The sequence below is a fragment of the Gallus gallus genome, chromosome 9 (assembly GCF_016699485.2).
Source record: "Gallus gallus isolate bGalGal1 chromosome 9, bGalGal1.mat.broiler.GRCg7b, whole genome shotgun sequence".
Taxonomy (NCBI): Eukaryota; Metazoa; Chordata; class Aves; order Galliformes; family Phasianidae; genus Gallus; species Gallus gallus.
The window spans coordinates 13,773,732-13,791,621 of record NC_052540.1 but is presented as its reverse complement, the minus strand read 5'-3'; the positions used below and the strand labels follow the sequence as shown (position 1 = coordinate 13,791,621).

General features: G+C 45.0%; 1 protein-coding gene across 11 annotated transcripts in view; it reads left to right on the top strand.

The window, feature by feature from the left end:
- TP63 (tumor protein p63) overlaps nucleotides 1-17,890 on the top strand; it is a 103,389-nt gene that overhangs the window by 52,924 nt on the left and 32,575 nt on the right. For all 11 annotated transcript variants that reach the window (XM_046898296.1, XM_046898297.1, XM_046898299.1 and 8 more), the window contains one exon: nucleotides 1,637-1,891. In XM_046898296.1, the coding sequence (XP_046754252.1) occupies nucleotides 1,637-1,891 (255 nt within the window). The remainder of the gene's footprint in view (nucleotides 1-1,636; nucleotides 1,892-17,890) is intronic.

Genomic DNA, 17,890 nt, shown 5'->3' with positions numbered 1-17,890 from the left:
GAGGCAAAGCGGCTTGTCCAAGGACACCGTGCCCTGCTGGCGGGGCAGGGAGAGATCCAGCCATCCTTCCACTGCTCGGTCTCTCTGCAGACCATCCCTATGTTGATCCCTACCAGATCTTTCCCTTCGCAGTGCAGCTCATAGTAGCAAGCTGTGCCCTCTGTGGTAGGTCCTGTGTACATCACTGAAGACCTGAGAACACCAGTCTCACCTTGGGCTTTTAATTAAAGGCTCTATGATATAGCAGCCTTTTCCAGTGTTACTGAGAAAGGAAGAGTTCTGCGGTGGCTTAATTTCCTTTACTGCCTTCTTTTGGAAGGACAGCTGAGTGTGCACAGCTCTGGGCGTAGGGAGAGCACTAATCCTTGTGAGGGAACCAGTCTGTTCCTCTCTGATTGAAATGGCTGAAGAAGCAGGAGGTTATGTGCCTTGTCCATAGGAAGTTCAGTAGATAGCCTGCACTGTTCCCTTACAGATCACGACGAGCAGTGATGTGGTGCTTAAAGCTGTGTGTGTGTGAACCAAAATCCTGCTTGTGATACTTTCTTGTCCTTGAGCTTCAGGATCTTATAATTGGAGTTCAAGAAACTTACTTCCTGCCTGCTTTTTCTCTTTTCTTTCAAGGGATTTCTTCACTTCTATCATAATTCGTTTCGCCTCTCTTCTCCCTCCTTTTTCATAAGGATCCTGGTTCACTGAGTTGTTAGCTTACAGGAGGGTGTTGAGTGGGTTTGCTCATTCTTGTCACCCTTCTATGATTTTTTTTCCCCTCTCAGCTCTTTGAGGTGGGGAACAAGGGCTGTACATAGTCTTTAGGGCATGTGACTTCTCTGATCTAACCTCTGTATTTCTGTACTTCGTCCTGTAGCCTTCTTTTTTGATGTCTCAAGTTGTTTTATTTGTCAGTTGTAGCTGGAGGATACTTTTGGGATACAGCAATGTCTGCTTGTTTGAGTGCTATGGGGCGTGCAGCTGCTGATGCTGCAGGCATGCAGGGAAATGTTGCATGCAGTGAGTTTCTCCTGCTTGATATGATACCTTCAGTTCCTCTGTGCTGCTGTCTGACTGTTCACTGGCTACGAGCATGGTTTGAAGACTGTGTACCTTTACCAATGACATAGCAGTGCAGTTACCACTTGATACATAGGTGTCCTACATGTCAACAGGCCTAGTAGGATCTGATCTACAAAGAGTGGTCTTTAGAACACAAGACCATGAGACAATGTAGCCTTGTATGTGATAGAGCTGGTTTCACTGTAACAAAAATGGTGATTTGTATCAGGTACTAGCAGTCCCTCCAAAAGGTCTGGGTGTTGCTAGACACAGGGAGCCTGCCTCCCTATGATGGCTTACTGCCCTGTGAATCACCTCCTTATTGTGTGTGAAGTGTCTTTTCCCAGCTCTGTTCCACACTGTTGATCTACTGTGTGGCTGCATGAAGCTTTACCTCTTTGTTTTTCAGTCACTGGTGGAAAATGGGGTATCTTCTTTGCAAATATCCTTCCTTATTGAATGACACACATAGGGTGGTGCTGAGATCATGCTGTACGTCCTCCATCATGATGGCCATGTTGCGTCAAGCTGGTCCTTGCTAACATTACTTTTGTAACACTTCTCTGTGTTTCTTTGCCTCTAGCCGCAGTACACGAACCTGGGGCTCCTGAACAGCATGGACCAGCAGATTCAGAATGGCTCTTCCTCCACCAGCCCCTACAACACGGAGCACGCGCAGAACAGCGTCACGGCCCCCTCGCCTTACGCCCAGCCCAGCTCCACTTTTGATGCCCTCTCGCCCTCCCCAGCCATCCCTTCCAACACAGACTACCCGGGACCTCACAGCTTCGACGTATCATTTCAACAATCCAGCACAGCAAAGTCTGCAACGTGGACGGTAAGGATGCAGCACAGCCTTGCTCCTTCGTTGGCTTCAGTCCTGTGGCCAATAGTGACACTACTGTTCTGACACATATCCAGGCTTGTGCAAGAACAGAGTGACCTGTGTCCCCTTAAGTGCACGACATGTCACACAGAAGGGAGAGATTTATCTTGGCTGCTCTGGGAGGGTGTGGTGGGAATTGAACCCTCAGTAATATTACTAAATCCCAGGTGAATAAAATGCCTTGCAAAAAGACAGTCACTTAAACACCGTGTGATGAAACAGTGGCTCTCTATTTAAGTATAACATACTGTTAAACCTGGGGTGGGCATACGGATGGCTTCAGCGTTTCCCTTGGCATTCTTCATCTAAGGGTTTGTATTAGGTCTGATGTGCAGGGCTATGCCAGCAGAACAGAGGTACAGGATGGAGGTGGTTTGCCCTGATCTATTTTTAATATCTTTCTAGACTTAAAAATTTTCCTCAGCTTTGTGTCCTGGTGTGGTTTAAGGCTCTGGAGTAGAGATCTTTAAGAGAGCAACATTCTCTACTGCTATGATATTCAATATTTGTCTTCCACTGCTTCAAGCACTCCAAGTCAGTGCAGTGAATGATCCCCTATGGACTTTTCCCTGTGTGGTGAGTGAGGAGAATTAGGTAGATTGAACCTTAGTCCTCTGAATCTAACCCCTCCACTGGAGTTAGATGCCTAAATCAGATATTACCAGTAACCCCTGCTGTGCTTGGTAACTAAGTAAACCAGATTTGAATCCCTGGTGGAGGGAACAGATTTACTTTTTTTCCCCTTAAATGTACATACCTGATTCTTCTTGTATCAGGTCAGCATATTATGAATTCTCTTACTTTTCTTCCTTAAAGCTGTTTTGAGTATTTCACTTTATGGTGACTTTGTTAAATGATATCAGATTATCCAACACTTTTTTTCTATCTTTAAAAATCACTGCAACTCACTGCTTCTGTTCACGTAGTTTTAAAGTGCTTTTTTTTTTTTTTTTGTATGCTTTTATTTGATACCAAAAAGAAGCACATTAGCTTTTCTTCTTTTCCATATTTAATCCAAGGAACTCCTTTGATCTGAAACACAGTCTAGAAATTGCAACTGGCCACTGCTGGTAGGGAAACGGTGTAACCCGTATGCTCCTTATTGGACAGATGCAAAGAGATGTTGTTTGATAATCAAATCAGTATGAAATTGCATCTTTCATATGTAGAAGTTCTTTTTAAGTAAACTTTTGTCTAAAACTGGTAACAATAACTTTGTTTAAACAGAATGTTTCACGGAGTTAAAATGTTTTGTCTGGTCAAGGGCGATTTATTTATTTCCTTAGGGATGAATAGGTGGAAGTCTAAAAGAGGTTGAAATGCATCTTTTCTTTATCTGCACTGGCTGTGATGTCTTGTTTTAGTGCATGCATTTCATGTCCAGGTTTCTCCACTTGCACTACACTACTTATTTTCATTCCCCTTTTAAGTAAGGAAATTGTCAGGTCTACTTTCCATTTCTCAGGGCAAGAAAATGCTTCCCTTGAATTTTTTGCAGGCTGCTGTGGAGAGGGTCCTTTGAGAGAGAGATATGAAAAGACATTCTCTTTTGATAAATATAGTACAAAGAATTATCTAATGCAGCGACAGGGAACCGGAGTGTTTGATGCTATCCTTTCAACTATGAAAAGTGGTCTTTTGAAATGAGTTTTGAACGTTTGTGGTAGGCCGTTCTGGCACAGCTGAAGACAAGAGAGCTACTCGTAAGCACGAAGTTGAACAAGCACTTGAGGGGCTTCACTGTAATGACAGCAGCTCTTCGGGGGTAGAAGTGAGGCTGAGATTTAACATGGATCTAGGTAGTAGTCAGATCAGATTGCATAATGGTCTTTTTTTTTCTCCTTGGGGGCAGGCACATTTAGCCTCTCTTCATTTTCTTCATTCATGACATGGACTGTGCTACAGACAGGAGATGTGTTGCCTGTAGCTGTTGCAGTCTGTGGCACAGGGACGAGCCTGTGTGTTGTCGTCAAGGAGCAACCTCCTAAACAGTACTCTGTTTGTGGAAGAGCGTCCTGGTGTCCCTGTGCTGAGCCTGGAGCTGCTTGTGCAGGAGCTGTATGTATGCAGTGACTGATGACAGTCTTGTGGTGGCTGCTGGGGACCTTCAATCAATGTTTCACACTCGAGCATCTTTCCATCTTCAGAGCTCTGCCCTTCTGCTAATTAATCCACCAACTCATTTCACATGGGCTGTTGAGCAGTTGCTAATGTGTTCGACAGCTTTATCAGCTGGGTGGGTGTGGAGGGACGTGGAGGCTCTCTCCTGCTGCCGTCCTCAGAAATGTGGAAACACGTGTGAAACGTTGATGAAAGAAGGATTGCCCCATCCTCACAGCAGGAGCAAGTTCTCTGAGTTGCTCACTAACTCTCCCCCCCCCCCCCCCCAATGTGACTTCATGTGCTTTGATTAATGCCTGTCGTCATCTTTTTTTTTAATGATGGATTAGGAACCTACCCAACTGGAAGGGTTTCTTCCACAGGAGTGACCTATTAAATGTTTAATTACTAGATGGCCCCACCCTTATTAAGAGTTCAAAACTTGAAAGCCTTGTTTCTTAGGGTTTTTTTCCCTTGCGTTCCCCAGGGTAACAGTGTTAAGGAAACTTGTATTGCACTTTCCCTACTTTGAGAATGGATGAGTGAGGCTGACCCACCTTGCCCTGCTAGGAGGGCTCAGTGGGGGCAGGCAGTGGATCTCATGTCCTGGCTGACAGCACGCTTTGCTGTAGCTCATCTGAGTTTGTCTGGGGCTGAGTCGCATAAGATTAGGTCATGGGAGAGCAAAGGCTGTGGGCCTGAGGGAGGACTTTGGTTATTTCACCTGAAAAAGCAAAGGTGCTTTGGGAGGGTTAGAGATCCGTGAAGATGCTTCAGGCTTGTTGGTGCTTAGCTTTTGAGGGAGAAATAGTCTGAAATCAGATGCAGATACCTAGGGTATTTCTGGAAGTGGGAGAAAGGAAAGAAAAAAAGGAGCTAGCTGAGTAGCTAAAAACTAGAAACTAGCCCCAAATTCCACTTGTACCTTTCCAAACCTGTTTTGTAGTATGATGATATTTTCTTTGGGGCAGGTTTAATTTCCCAGGGCAGAGGACACCCTGTGCTGAATCAGCACTGTTTGTGTAGGATAAGCTGGGGAAGAGATGGATGTAACGCTGGGAGGGCTGCTTCTCTGCTCAGGTTTGTGATGGGCTCCTATCTCAAGGGGTGAAGGAGCTGGCCAAAAGCTGCAGAAAAGCACCAGTTGCTGCTAGGTGAGAGTGATTTCATATGCATGAGCAGTTTGCTTTGAAAATATTGCAGATTTTCTCTCTGAAGTCTTTCATGACCTTAAGTAGGAATTCCAGTAAAACATGCTGTCTAATCAGGTTAGCTGTTCATTTGTATGCAATGTTGAACTAATTAATGATGACAAATTGAGATTGGATTGCAGAGGACTTTATAAGCATCCTTGATTATTTTTTTTAATTAATGACCTGAGAACACAAGAATATAAGCAAGCTAATCAGTCTTTTCAGAAGGAAAATCTTTAACAATTGCAACTCTTTGAGTCTTTAAAAACAAAAGCTGCAGTAGTCTAAACTGAACAAAGCTTCTCATATGCGTGCAGGGGTCAGGGAGCTCATGCTGCAGCAAAAGCTTGCTGAAGGCCAGAGGATCAAGCAGGTGTCACTTGGTGGTGCTGAGACAGAAGGTTGTGAAGTTGGAGAGAGAAGCCCTATGGATTTGGTGAAATTAGGTGAAGCTTATCCAGAACTGTGCGTCATTTATTGTGGGATACTTCCTCTGCGAGAATTCTCATATACCTGGGCTTGTGAGATCTCCTCCCATTTCTGCAGCAGAAGCAAACAAGGCATTTCAAAAGCGTGCCACCTCAGACTATTTTTTTTTTCTTTCTGGAAGTAACTTTATGTGCAGATGTTCCCACCCACTCCAAGTGCAAGTAAATAAATAACTGCGCTGGCTTTTCCCACTAAAAAAAGATTTGGCAATCACCTGTTGCTAGCACAGAGCTTGCTACATGACTGCTTGCCTGGAGAAGAACATGGTTGCAGTAGGGAAGATTTAAAAAATAAAAATAACTTAAAAAAAAAATAATTATGTCAAGGTTAGTAAAAGTTAACGCTGCTGCCAAACTCAAGCTATCAAGATACAAATCAGATCCTCCTATCCCCATAAGCAAGATACCACCTTATAAGTCATGAGACTTTATTAAAGACAAACAGGTTCTTCGGATGTTCCCCCAGGTTTTTGAGCCTTTAGGGTGCATCTATTAAATCTTTTAAAGCATTTCTGTGTAGTCATGAGGGTTAAGGAAAAAGAGGGCAGAAGTAGCTCTCAGTTTTTGCATGAAAACCCAAGTTTATTTGCAATTTTTTTTGATTTTGCTGAAGAAAGACAGCCCTGCAAGACTTGCATAATGGGAGTGCTGGCAATAGCTGAGCATAGCAGTTTTTTCTCATGCCCTGCAGTAGGTTGGAGCTGAGCAGGGTTGGTCCTTGCAGAGCTTCGTTATGAAACGCGAAGCTGCACAAAGTTGCAATCTGTGTTCCAGTCAGGCACATTGGTTCTCCCGTGCTCGATAAACTTGACTGTACCTCAGGTTCTGTTAAAGTGTTTTGATTTCAGGCTCTTAGCTGGCGAGGCTAGGTGACAACCTGTGCAACATACAAGAAAGCAAGTGAATGCATTGTGCCGTCTGGGGTTAGTGGATTTGGAAGGGTTATATTCTTAAGGCGAAAGGAATGTGCTTAAATTAGTCCCTGCTAGGAGTAACAGGTTTCTGTGGTTGAGAGTACAGATTCCTTGGATGGTCTATCTCAGTTGTCTTACTTCAATTTGATTAATTCCACTTTTGCTTAAGAAAAAGTATTTTGTCCTGAATCACCTGGTGTAAAATGGGAAGCTTCATTTCCCCTGTGTAAAATGAATTGGAGGACGATGGTCCATGGGGATAGCATAGCAGCGAGATGGCAGTTGGATGCATGCATTGCCTTGACTCTCATTGTTTCTCTTACATAAGCTGTTCAAATAGTGCGATTGGAACAGCGCTCTGGTAATGCTTCTACTGCTGATCATTCTTCTACGTTGTATATGACAACTTTTTAAGGGCTGCTGGGTCTACCTGAAGACTTTACATGTGGGGCTATGCTAGGTGCTTTGTGAAGGTTTAGCTTTGTTTCTCCTCAGTAACATGCCACTTGCACCAGCTAGTTGTCTTCTAGGCAGTGCAGTTTGAGCTTTCCTGATTTTTACCCTCCTTAAAGCTGTTAGGAGGAGGGCAGTGGGATTTTGAATGTGTCTACTTTGGTCAGCAATGCTGTGGGCTTTGGCTGTTGGCATAGTGCTAAGGAAGGGGTCCTCGTGAAAGTGAGTGCAGAGGGTCTGCAGTTGTCTCCAAGCACTGAAGTCGGTCCCCTTCTGGACGTGTTGCTAATCCTTTCATGACTTTAAATGTAGGTTTTTCTCTTCAGCCCAACTGATTGCTGATGCACAGGCTGGAAGAACTGACGCAATGGTGTGAGCTCAGGGCTTGGCTCCGCACAGATCTCAGCAAAGCAGGAGCATTGCCTTATTTGGGAAGTTGTCTGGATGAGAAATGGTAGGAACTGGCTTCCTGAGGCTCTTTGCAGCTTTACCTATGTGAAGGTGCTGCTCCTAGTGCGTGTGCCCCTTGTCTGCTCAGAGCAGGCAGGGAGAAGGATGGGCTTTGGTTGCTGTGACAGCTCTCACACACGGAGAGGTTGCGATCGTGCCTTCCTGTTTGAATGACTTGAAGTGTTTCCCTCTGTATGGTACCACGGGGCCTGATGTTAAGGCTGTTGGTGCATATGAGACTTGTCCTGGGTCATCTGCCTGGAAGGAGGGCAGCAGCTTGCTGTCTGTGCAGGAGGTGCCGTTCTCACGGCAGGGACGTGTTTCAAGTGAGCAGAGCTGGGAAGAACCAGTTCCCCTGTGAGAACCAGTCCAGGAGGGGCCTGCTGGATTCTCTTCTGGTTTTTTGTTGGTTTTTTTTTCCTTTGAGTGAGAGGAGATCCAAGTTCATTAGCCTCCTATTAAAATGTAATTGTGCTTTTTTTCCCCTCTAAGCTCGTTGTCATGTATATTCTGTTTTTATTACCAGTTATCTTTTTCTCTGACTCCTTACAAGCAACTCCGCAGCTCCTTGCAATAATGTCTGGAAAATGTCTTGTTGTGAGTTGTCTTTGCTTTTCTCTGCCTCTCTCTCTCTCTTTTTGCATCCTCCATTGTTTTGTAAATCCTGTCAGGGCAATGTAGTGTATCTCTCTGAGCTGCAGCTGTTTCAGTGCTAAGTTTTGGTAGATGCTCTTCATTAGCCAAGCATCCTCCGTGATGCCAAGCTGCACTGCGGTGCTTGAGGGCTTCAATCAACTGACTTCGGGAGCCTGAATTGGGACTCTTTGCATCCCTGTGCAGCTGCTGGGAGCACAGGAGTGTCTCCTCTGCAGATGTTTGGACAAGAGGAAGGCATTTAAATCGATGGTGTGAATATACTTCTCTTTGAGCTAGGATTTAGTTTCCTGGTTGCTGTGTTTGTGCTTTCTCTCTCCTGACAAAACAGGAGACCAGACAGAGCTCGCTGCAGGTCTCACAGGGTCTGCAAGTGCAAAACACTGATATGTTAGGGATGGGCACAGTGGGATGGAGAAAGTAACTGTGAGGAGAGGTTGTCTTCTCTTGGCACACCCAGGGGAAGAAGATTTGTGTGCTGCTTTGCTCAAAGTGACTTCTAGCTGTACTGGCAACAGGCTGTTTTAATACTTTTGCTCTTTTTTTTTTTCCTCTCAGAAAGCTGGCAAAATTGTCTTCAAGTTTTAGTCATTTCCAAAGAGAAAACTCAGAGGGAGAGACCTAAGTGTACGAAACATCTTGGGCTCTTAATGAGAACTTTTTCCATCTGTGTGGAGAGGAAAAGCGTTAATTAAACATAATTTTCATCAACGCAACTGGCACAAAAAAGCCCCACCTACTTTCATGAGAAAGGGAATAAAGAGAATCATAATCCTGGATTAGGTATCTTTCACTACGCGTATATAAAAACAACACCATGTGAAAAGGGGGAAAATATGTATATACACATACACACCAAACATACCGATGTGCCTCCAGCAGCATTACCAAAGGAATTAACTTTACAAGAAACAGCCACAGCCTGGAAAGAAGCCATTTTTTTCAAATAAAAGCTGAATGAGCCTTGTGGTTTCTGAGAAGTATGAGAAGAAAGGGTTAAAAAAACATTTAGAGATAAGAATAGCTGATGCTGGGAGATGAGTGAACATCTTGAAGTAGGGGAGGGTCACTATTTAAATCACCTTTCTTTTTTTTTTTTCCTCCTGTGCTTAGTTAAAAATGGCTTCTGCAAAGAACAACATGTAGGATTAATGTAGTACTTTAAATCTTCAAAGTGCTGTGCAAACATTACTTCCCTAATCAGCAAACACCTTTTCTTGGTAGGAAAATCAGGTATGTAGTTGCCATTTTAGAGGAGGGAAGCCAAGGTGCCAGAAGTCCCTGGCACTCCTTTGGAGTGGTGTGGGATCCATTGTTGGATTACTGGGGTGGTGTTTTTTGGAGCGGTGTTTCTGGATGCTTCAGGGGTTTTTTTTTTTTGTACTGTTCAGCACGGGGACTGCCTCTAGGCTAGCTCCTAAAAGCTGTTGAGCTCTCCTGGATTTTATAAGCGTGAAGCATGCAAACTGCAAAGCAGCCTGCACTGCTCAGATGTGGCATCCCAAGAGCTGCCTCCTTCCCTTCCTGCAGGTCATGGCCAGCTGGGCCAGGAGGGAGGCAGCATGCTCTGGGGCACGGGGAGTCTCTGGAAAAGTTGCCTTAAATGAACACTGCTTGAAGATATTTCAAACCAAACTACCCCTAAAAACAGCATGTTGGGCAAAAAACAATGAGTGATGTTAACTTACTTTTGATAAGGGTTTTCTGACAGACTGATTTAAGAAGTATTGCTTGTCTTGTAGACAAAGACAAGCCTTGGAGGTGGTCATTCCTTTCCTCAGATCAGTTGAAATACTGCAGTCGTGTGCATCTTATTTCCCTGACAGCTTGATACAGAACAAGCAACAGCTGGTGTGCTGAGGCAAATATGATGGTTTCTGTGTTGCACTGGTGGTGCTCTGTATACTGAGGGTTTAGCTCCAGTGCTTGGCAGGCCATGTGCTATGAAGAAATGTTCTACTTTGTTTTTTTAAGTGTCCCGAGTAAGGATGACTTCTGTATAGAAAGAGCATGAACTTTATTATGCAATGGAAATCTGTTCATGTGCAGGTGTGTCAGATTTGTTATGGTAAACAGAGTAGAATAAGCTACTCAACTAAGAGCTTAGATCCTCTGACAAATAGACCAGGGTGGAGAAGTTGCATCTTTGTGTTATACGGAATTTACATTTCCACTTGTTACAGATAACACTTAAATACTGGAGCAAAACTTGGTGTATCCACAGAAGGAAACTGCTACTTCTCCATCATCTTATCAGATGTATTCTATGACAGTTGTTTGTTTGTTGTTTCAAAGAGTGCAAGATACTTGCTCCTTTGAGGAGGATGGGTGCTTCGTGTTCTGCTGATGTGCATCAGTTCTTGAAATAAGGAAAATAGGGTCTATTTTCTGGTTTTTCCTGCTTTAGCAGTAATGATCATGCTGCCCTGCAAGGTTGGAGGAGAGGGAATCTCCTTCCCTTTATAGAGCAGCATCCCTATGTGGATCTTCTGGAGCCTGGGGCTCACTGTGCTTCCCTCCAGGGGAGAGAAGCAACATTGCCCCAAGCTGCTCGGGTAGAGCTCAGTACAGATGAGCCATGGGTTTGACCCTGAACCCAGCCTCTGTGCTGCTCCAGCCCTGTGATTTAGATTTGATCTGGGTAACATTGTGCAAGGCGTTCCTTCTGCCTCCATTTCTTCGCCTGCATTTCTATGTGCCCACCCTCAAAGTCAGGACTGTGCCACCACGTTGCTGTGTTGCAAAGCACTTAGATCCCCCATGTGAAACACTTTGGGGAATGGCTGGGGGCTGCTGCTCGCTTGCAGCCTGTATCACTAGGCTTAATCAAGAGGCCTGAAAGCTTACTTGTAAAAAGATTTGTCTTGCAAACCTAAGTATATCTTCAGGCTAAAGCTCAGAACTGCCCCCAAGTCTTGGCTGGGTTAATTGCTTCCCCTCTTGAGAGCTCGCTATTTACCAGCATCAGGCCCATTAGGTATGGGATGTGCTGATGCAGAGGCTGTGTGGAGGCTACGGCACCAAGAAAAGCCTCTTCCTCTTCAGGTATCTGAACTGTGACAGTGTGTGAGCTGTGCTGTGTTAGCTGCAATGCTGAGCTGGGCTGAACACACCCTGCTGCTGTCGGGGCTCATCAGCTCACCCATGGGAGCTGCAGCTGGGAGCTTCTGCCAGGGAGCTGCCCTGCTCCTGGCCTCCTTGGGAGGGGAATGGAGCTAAGCACAGATTTGCTGTCAGATGTGTCCCCCCAGCCTCTCCTAAGGCAAAGGGATGGGAGCAGAGTGCTTGGGCTCAGTGTCCAGCAGCATGCCCTCTCTGTTTGTGTTTCGAGCCTCAGCATCACCATGGGTGGCAAAGTATTCTCAGGAGATGTTTGTCAGGTGGCTGAGCACTAAATGACATCTGTTCATTAATCAGTGAGGTGGTGACTAGTTTTATGATGAGTTCTTTGTTTCCTGTCCCTTCTGCTGCACACTGCTCATGTTATTCATTCTTAGTCACTTTTTTTGACCAGACCTTGGTGAGCAAAGGAGACTCCAAAAATCACTCTGCAATTCTATGTCTCTTGCTAAAGCCTTCTACAATGCTGACACTCACAAAAAAAAAAAAGTTGACAACCCCTAGGAAAAGCTTCAGAAGAGCAATCATTAGTTCTGTAAAGATGAAAGGTTCTCAGAAATGGAGCACATGGACCGACTACTTTAGAATACCGGTCCTATAAATAATTAATACATTTTTAATTAAATTTAATCTTTATTTGTTAGCCCCTTATTGTGCTGACTTCTCTGGTGAGTCACTTCTGCTGGTTTCCTTTGCTGTGCCTCTCTTGAAGGACTACAGAGGTGGAATTCTGTTTCTGGGCTCGTTTTCCAGCTGCTCCGTGCAATGCTCAGTTGAACTGGGTTGCACTGGTGCTGCTGGTGTGCACAGGAGCACTGCTGGGAGGAGCAGCTCTGTGGATGTGCTGGTTCCAGGCTGCATTTGCAGGGACACGTGCTGGAAGAAAACCATTTCCATGCTGCATGTCTAACACTGTGAGCACAAAACGCTCCGATGCTGTTAGTCACGCTGCTGATCTCAATCTGTTTAATGGGGTTGTTTTGTTTTTAATGCGCTGCTGTTCTGATGTGTGTTTTGAAATGTGTTTTAGGGATGGTTCCTAAACGTAAATCTTGTAGGGTCGTCTTCTTGAGTGGGGTTGCTTTGGTATTATTTTAAGTGTTGGTGAAGCATATGGCCAAGATTAACTATTACTTAGTGACTGGGAATGGCTAACTTGTGACTGCTTCTCTCCACCCCACAGGCTGGAGTTGCTACCAGTTGCCTGCTTGGCTCTGAAGCCCAAACTGCTGGCATGCATCTTACCCTGCACCCCTGGACACACCACGTCTGTGATGTGACTCCAGCGTGACCTGCTTGTTATGGGGAAGCCCACGCTTCCCAGTGTCCAGAAGTAGGGTTCAGCATGCAGGCTTTTGGGGAGTGGTGTAGAGTAGTTGCTGCTGTGTGCTGGGGGCTCTCTCGCCAGCCTGGTGTGGATCACCAAGGGTGTAGCAGTTTACTCCAGTGATTTTTTTGTTGTTGTTGTTTTATTTTTCCCACTGGCCATACCAATCTGATTACACCTTCGAGGGATCATCCACCCCTAAAGCTTAATTAAGGAGCTCTTGTCTGACTCGTCACTGACTCACCTGCCACTGTATGAGCTCATGTCTGACTTGTCCTAGGAAGATAGTGAAATATGTCAGGCTTCTCTGAAATACAGCAGTTTTTTGTTTTATTGCATCCCTGACATTGCTGTTGGCTGCTGCATAGGTGAACAGAAAGATGTCTGCCCTGACTTGGTCACATTTATCTAAACTCAGTCACTCACCTCTTTGTGCTTTGAAAAACTAGCTGGGGTTTTGCTTGCACAGCTGTAGGTATGTTAGAGTTAATAAAAAAAAATAAAATTAAATAACCTTTGAGTTTTGGCTTCGGGCAAAGTAGGTGAAATGATGTGTTTTGGAGATGAATGCTCTTGCAGAAGGCAAGATGTAGCTTGCAGGAGAACATCTGCAACCAATCCATTCTGTATGAGATGGGGCCAAGACTTGTTTGTATCTCAGTACCTGTTTAAACATGTTGTAGCACAGCAAAAAGAGGTTTTGAATGCATTGAGGAAGGGTGGGTAAGAAGGGAAAGAGACATCAAGCTGAATGTTTGCTTAATAGCTTTGATTTCTTCATTAAACTTTTAAGCACTTTAATAATTTGATTAGCTGCTTTCAGAGCACTGCAGAACTTTTTTAAAAAAGAAAGAGTAAAGAATCCTGCTCATCTTGGCACTGCAAAATGAGCTGGATTTCTGGCCTGGAGCAAATCTGGTAACTGTTGACAACTTTTGCGTACCTACTCTGAGGACTGTCAGCAGAAGGCTGTTTGGTAATACGTTGATCAAAGAGCATGGAGATCAGTTACCAGGCAGACTGCCCTGACACCAGAATGCAGCTTCCCGATCAGGTGGTCCTTGCCAGCTGCTCCCGTCCTCTGTGTTCTGTAAGAGCTGAACGTAGAATGAGCCTTTAGCAGCTGCGCTTAGCAGAGAGTGTTTGCCTGCCTTTAACTGTGCACTTGAAATGCCTCATTTTAAGGCCTATGGCAGCACAGAGCGCTTATATGACTTGGGAGCAGCAGAAATGGTGAGGCAGGTAGGAGAGGTTATCCTATTCTGCTTAGCAGTAAGCTCTGCATTACTTTTCTTTCTTCCTTAGCGTGCCCCTGAGATGCACACACAGCCATATTTCTAGTTTAGACACACAACTAATGTGAGTGTTGGATGTGTAGACTGCATATGACTGTGGGATCTGCTGTCAGCGGGGTGCAGCAGCTTGCTCAGATCTTTCTCCTGGTCATGTGGGCTGGATTTCCAGCTAGGCAGCTGGGTTGACTCATTTGGACTGAATAAGGTGCAGAATGTGAATGCAGCACTTCTAAAATGCTGCCAAAGGAGAAGCACATTCAAAATGCTCTGTTATGCACGGTATGGTTTGTAATACTATCTGGGTAGTATTTTTATTATTTTCTCCCTTGCCTAGCACCAAATCCTGCCATGAGTGCTTGATTAGCACGAGACCAGAGCTTGCTTAATGCTCTTCAAGGACCCAGAGCACAAGCAAATTAGGGAAGTGCAAGACGTAGAATGGTCTGTCCTCTGTCTCTGATGTAGGCAGGGCTTTTCCACTGTGCTTGTGAGAGCACAGATATGCTTACCTCTGTGTTTTGGTGCACTGGTCAAGTCCCTGGTGTCTCTGTGCTGCTCTTCACCTGTATTCCCTGGCTGGGGACCAGCAAAGCCTCCTGTGGCTTGGCCAGGCTTAGCAGGTGGACACCCATGCTAGGGCAAGCCTTAGGCTTCATCAATGCTGTGTGAATTTGCAAGGCTGTGTCTAGAAAAAGAATATGTCTGCATAGTGCTGCAGCAACAGGCAGAGTTCAATAGATCTGGCATGTTGCAGTTTGAGCATGCCAGTCTGGGGGCTGTGCAGTGATGGCTTTGCAGTGTGTGATGCCCTTTCTTCAGCATGTCATGTGCTGGATTAGCTTGTGTTGAGCCAGCAGTCCCTGCAGCTGTGCTATGGGTGTGCCTCCTTTGCAAGCCTCAAGCAAGTGCTGGTTGCTTTTGTCTTGCCCTGCAGGGAGCATCATGACCTCGGGAGGCCCCAGGGCTGTGTTCAGGTGCATGATGTACCTCACTTCCCGTGTTATTCAGAGCTTCTGATAAGGAGACTTTAGGTGGCCCTCTTGCCCTGCAGAATGGGCAGAGTTGTTAGCTCTACTGAACTGAAGGAAATGTCTGATGTATAATATAAGCTGCCTGAATGGAGCTCTTTCCTGATGTGCTGATGATTCATGCACTCTTCATTTTCTGCTTCTGGAGCTGTATTGCCCTGGTAGTCTTGAGCAATAGCAGAGCTCATCTCTGAAGAAGTCTTTTGGAGGCAGCCTCCAGAACAGCCAACTGTTCAGGAGTTGCTTTGCTTCCTTCAGAGATCTCATCCCAAAATCATCAAGGCAAATGGCCGAAGTACATGACAGGAATGTTGTTGTCTTGCACAAATGTTAGCTTAACTCCTATTTTTATCCTGCTCCTGTGCAAGCATTGCCCATTCCTCAGGTTCCTCCAGCCACCTCTGCACTGACACATGAAGATCTGAAGATCTCTGCTCACTCTCACTGAATTGCACAGTCTAATTATGCCTCCCAGCCCATCAGAGCAATGTGAGAATAGGTCCATCTTGCTTTTGCGAAGGAGTCTTCCAGAAGCATGCTCTTTGGAGATGCGGCATACAGAAGAGCACATCTCAGCTTATGTAAGAATGGAGAGGGGACTTGCTTAGTTTTTTCCCTTTGGCTACGTGAGCAGCTAAAACCTGTTACCTGCAGGAGTTGGAAGCTCCATGCAGAAAATTAGCTTAAGTTGGTGAAAGAGTCGAGATAGCATTTTTGTTAGCTAATTAAAGGATTAAAGGTGCAGAGATTTCAAGTGAACTGTCAGTAAGCTACAGAAGAGAGCCTTTGATGGTTGAGCCTGATTTGAGATGAAACAAATTGCATTTAAATAAGGAGTGTGTGGCAACAGTTACCGTCTATCTGGGCCTCTGTCACTTGCTGTCCTCTGGGGTCAGGTAGCTGTTGTGCTGTGACTGGAGCTCCCTTGCCAGCCTGCTTCTTCCCAAGTATTTTTCCCTGGATTCGTTTCATCTGTTGCATCCTGATTTTGTATCTTACCCAGTGCCTTGAGCAGACAAGCTTTGTACGCCACATGAGATAATAACGCTATGATGGGAACAACAGCATCAATAGCATAGTTGTGTCCATGCGGTGTGTGTTGTCATCTCTGATTCTATTTAGGGTTTATTCTTGCATCTTGGTGTTTTATCTGCAACTGTAGACCCAAATACCTGTTCCCCCACGGATTCATTAGTGTTTAGATGGAAAGCGTCTTCTAGGTTACTCTGGTAGTTTAATGGTGTCTTCTGTGTGGCAGTGGCTGGTAAAATTCTGGGGAGTTAGCTGCCACAGGCCTTGCCCTGAATAGCATTTGCAGTGTGGCCAGCTAAAGAGATTGACTATATAGCTATCTCAGAGCTGACTTCCTGCAAAGGTTTTAACTCATCTGTACAGCACTCTGCAGAACAACGGCATGTTCTGTCCATAGAAGCTTTGCGCCTTTCTCTTACAGCTCATATATGATGCATAAGGAAAACAGGAGTGCCAGACAGCGTGAGCCAATAACTTGTTCTGATGTTGAAACACTGTCTTGTTTTGCTTCACTTTCTTTTATTTCTTTTTAAAGAGGGAAGGAGTTTGTGTCTAGTTGCCTTCAACCCGTTTAAGATTGTGAGGATGCTGGGTTTATTGACACTGAGAGTGGGGAGATAGAGGAAATCCCAAAACTTCCACTAGTGAAAAATCTGCTGGTCTTCAAAAATTAATAATGATTTTAAAATATATGGCATCACTTACTAATTGGGTGTGGTTAGTTGGGAAATCTGACTTTAAAATGATGGTTCCCAGGGAACTATTCCTGTTCTCATTGTAATCTAGTAAGAGATGCTTTTTGTTTGGGAGAGCAGTGTCCCTTTACATGAGAGGTCTTCTCACAAAACATGTGTGGCTTGGGGTCTTCAGAACTTGCTGCTTTCTAATGGAGCACTGCAGAGATAGTGAAGACTAAGAGCTGTCTGGTATTTTTCTTGAAAAGCCACCTTCAAGACTCAGTCATGAGGATTTGCATCTAAATCAACACTTACTCCTGTTATGTTTCCAGTTAGGTCATGTGGATGGCAAGATAATCCTTCAGTTACTAAGTGAAATCAATTGCTTAGGTATTAATTACTGTAATCTGTTTCCAATAATTTATAGATCTGAAATAGTCATGAAGTGTTTGGAAGATTATTCCTGCTGAGTTCATCTCTCAGACCTGCAGATTTGCCTTTACAACGCATCCAGATCCATGCAGCTTTATGCAGTTGTGCATTCTTGCTGAAGTTATAAAGCAACCAGAGAATCGACTGGAATAGATTGTCTGTGCTGTGTTCAAGCCTTCTCATGTGAACTGTTACTGCATGTCTTCCTTTGGCTTGTGTGTGAGGTGGGACGTGATATATCTTTTTCCCTTCTTTTGGGGGTAGGAGATGGAAAAATGGAAGGTTTTGACTTTTCTTTTTTTAGAGGAGGTCTAGGATGGGCAGCTGGTAGCACTGCAAGCCTTCTTTTCTCTGCACATTGCTCTGCAGAATGGCTGTCTTCTCTTAGCTGCTGCAGTTGCATAGCTTCAGGGCTGCTGGCAAGAGAAAGCTGGAGGAATACCCAGAGCCTGGGATGGGCTTGTTGATCTTCCTAGCAGAGAAGATGCCACAGCATTGACCTCACCAGCTGCCTGGGGCTGAGGCACAGTATTCTGGAGCTGGGAATGTTTTGGTGGCCTCATGGCTGCAGCAGTGACACTGTGTTCCTCAGTGTGGTCTTGACAAACTGTTTCCCATGGCATGGAGGAAAATCAGGGTCTCTGTTCAGTAAGGCACTTGAGTGCATAACCTGTAGCACGTGAATATTCCCTGTGAAATCTGTAGGGTTCTGTTGGAGTCAGCAAGGCTGCTCCCATCCTTAAAGGTAGGCATCTGCTTAAACACCTTGCTGAATCATGCCTTGACTT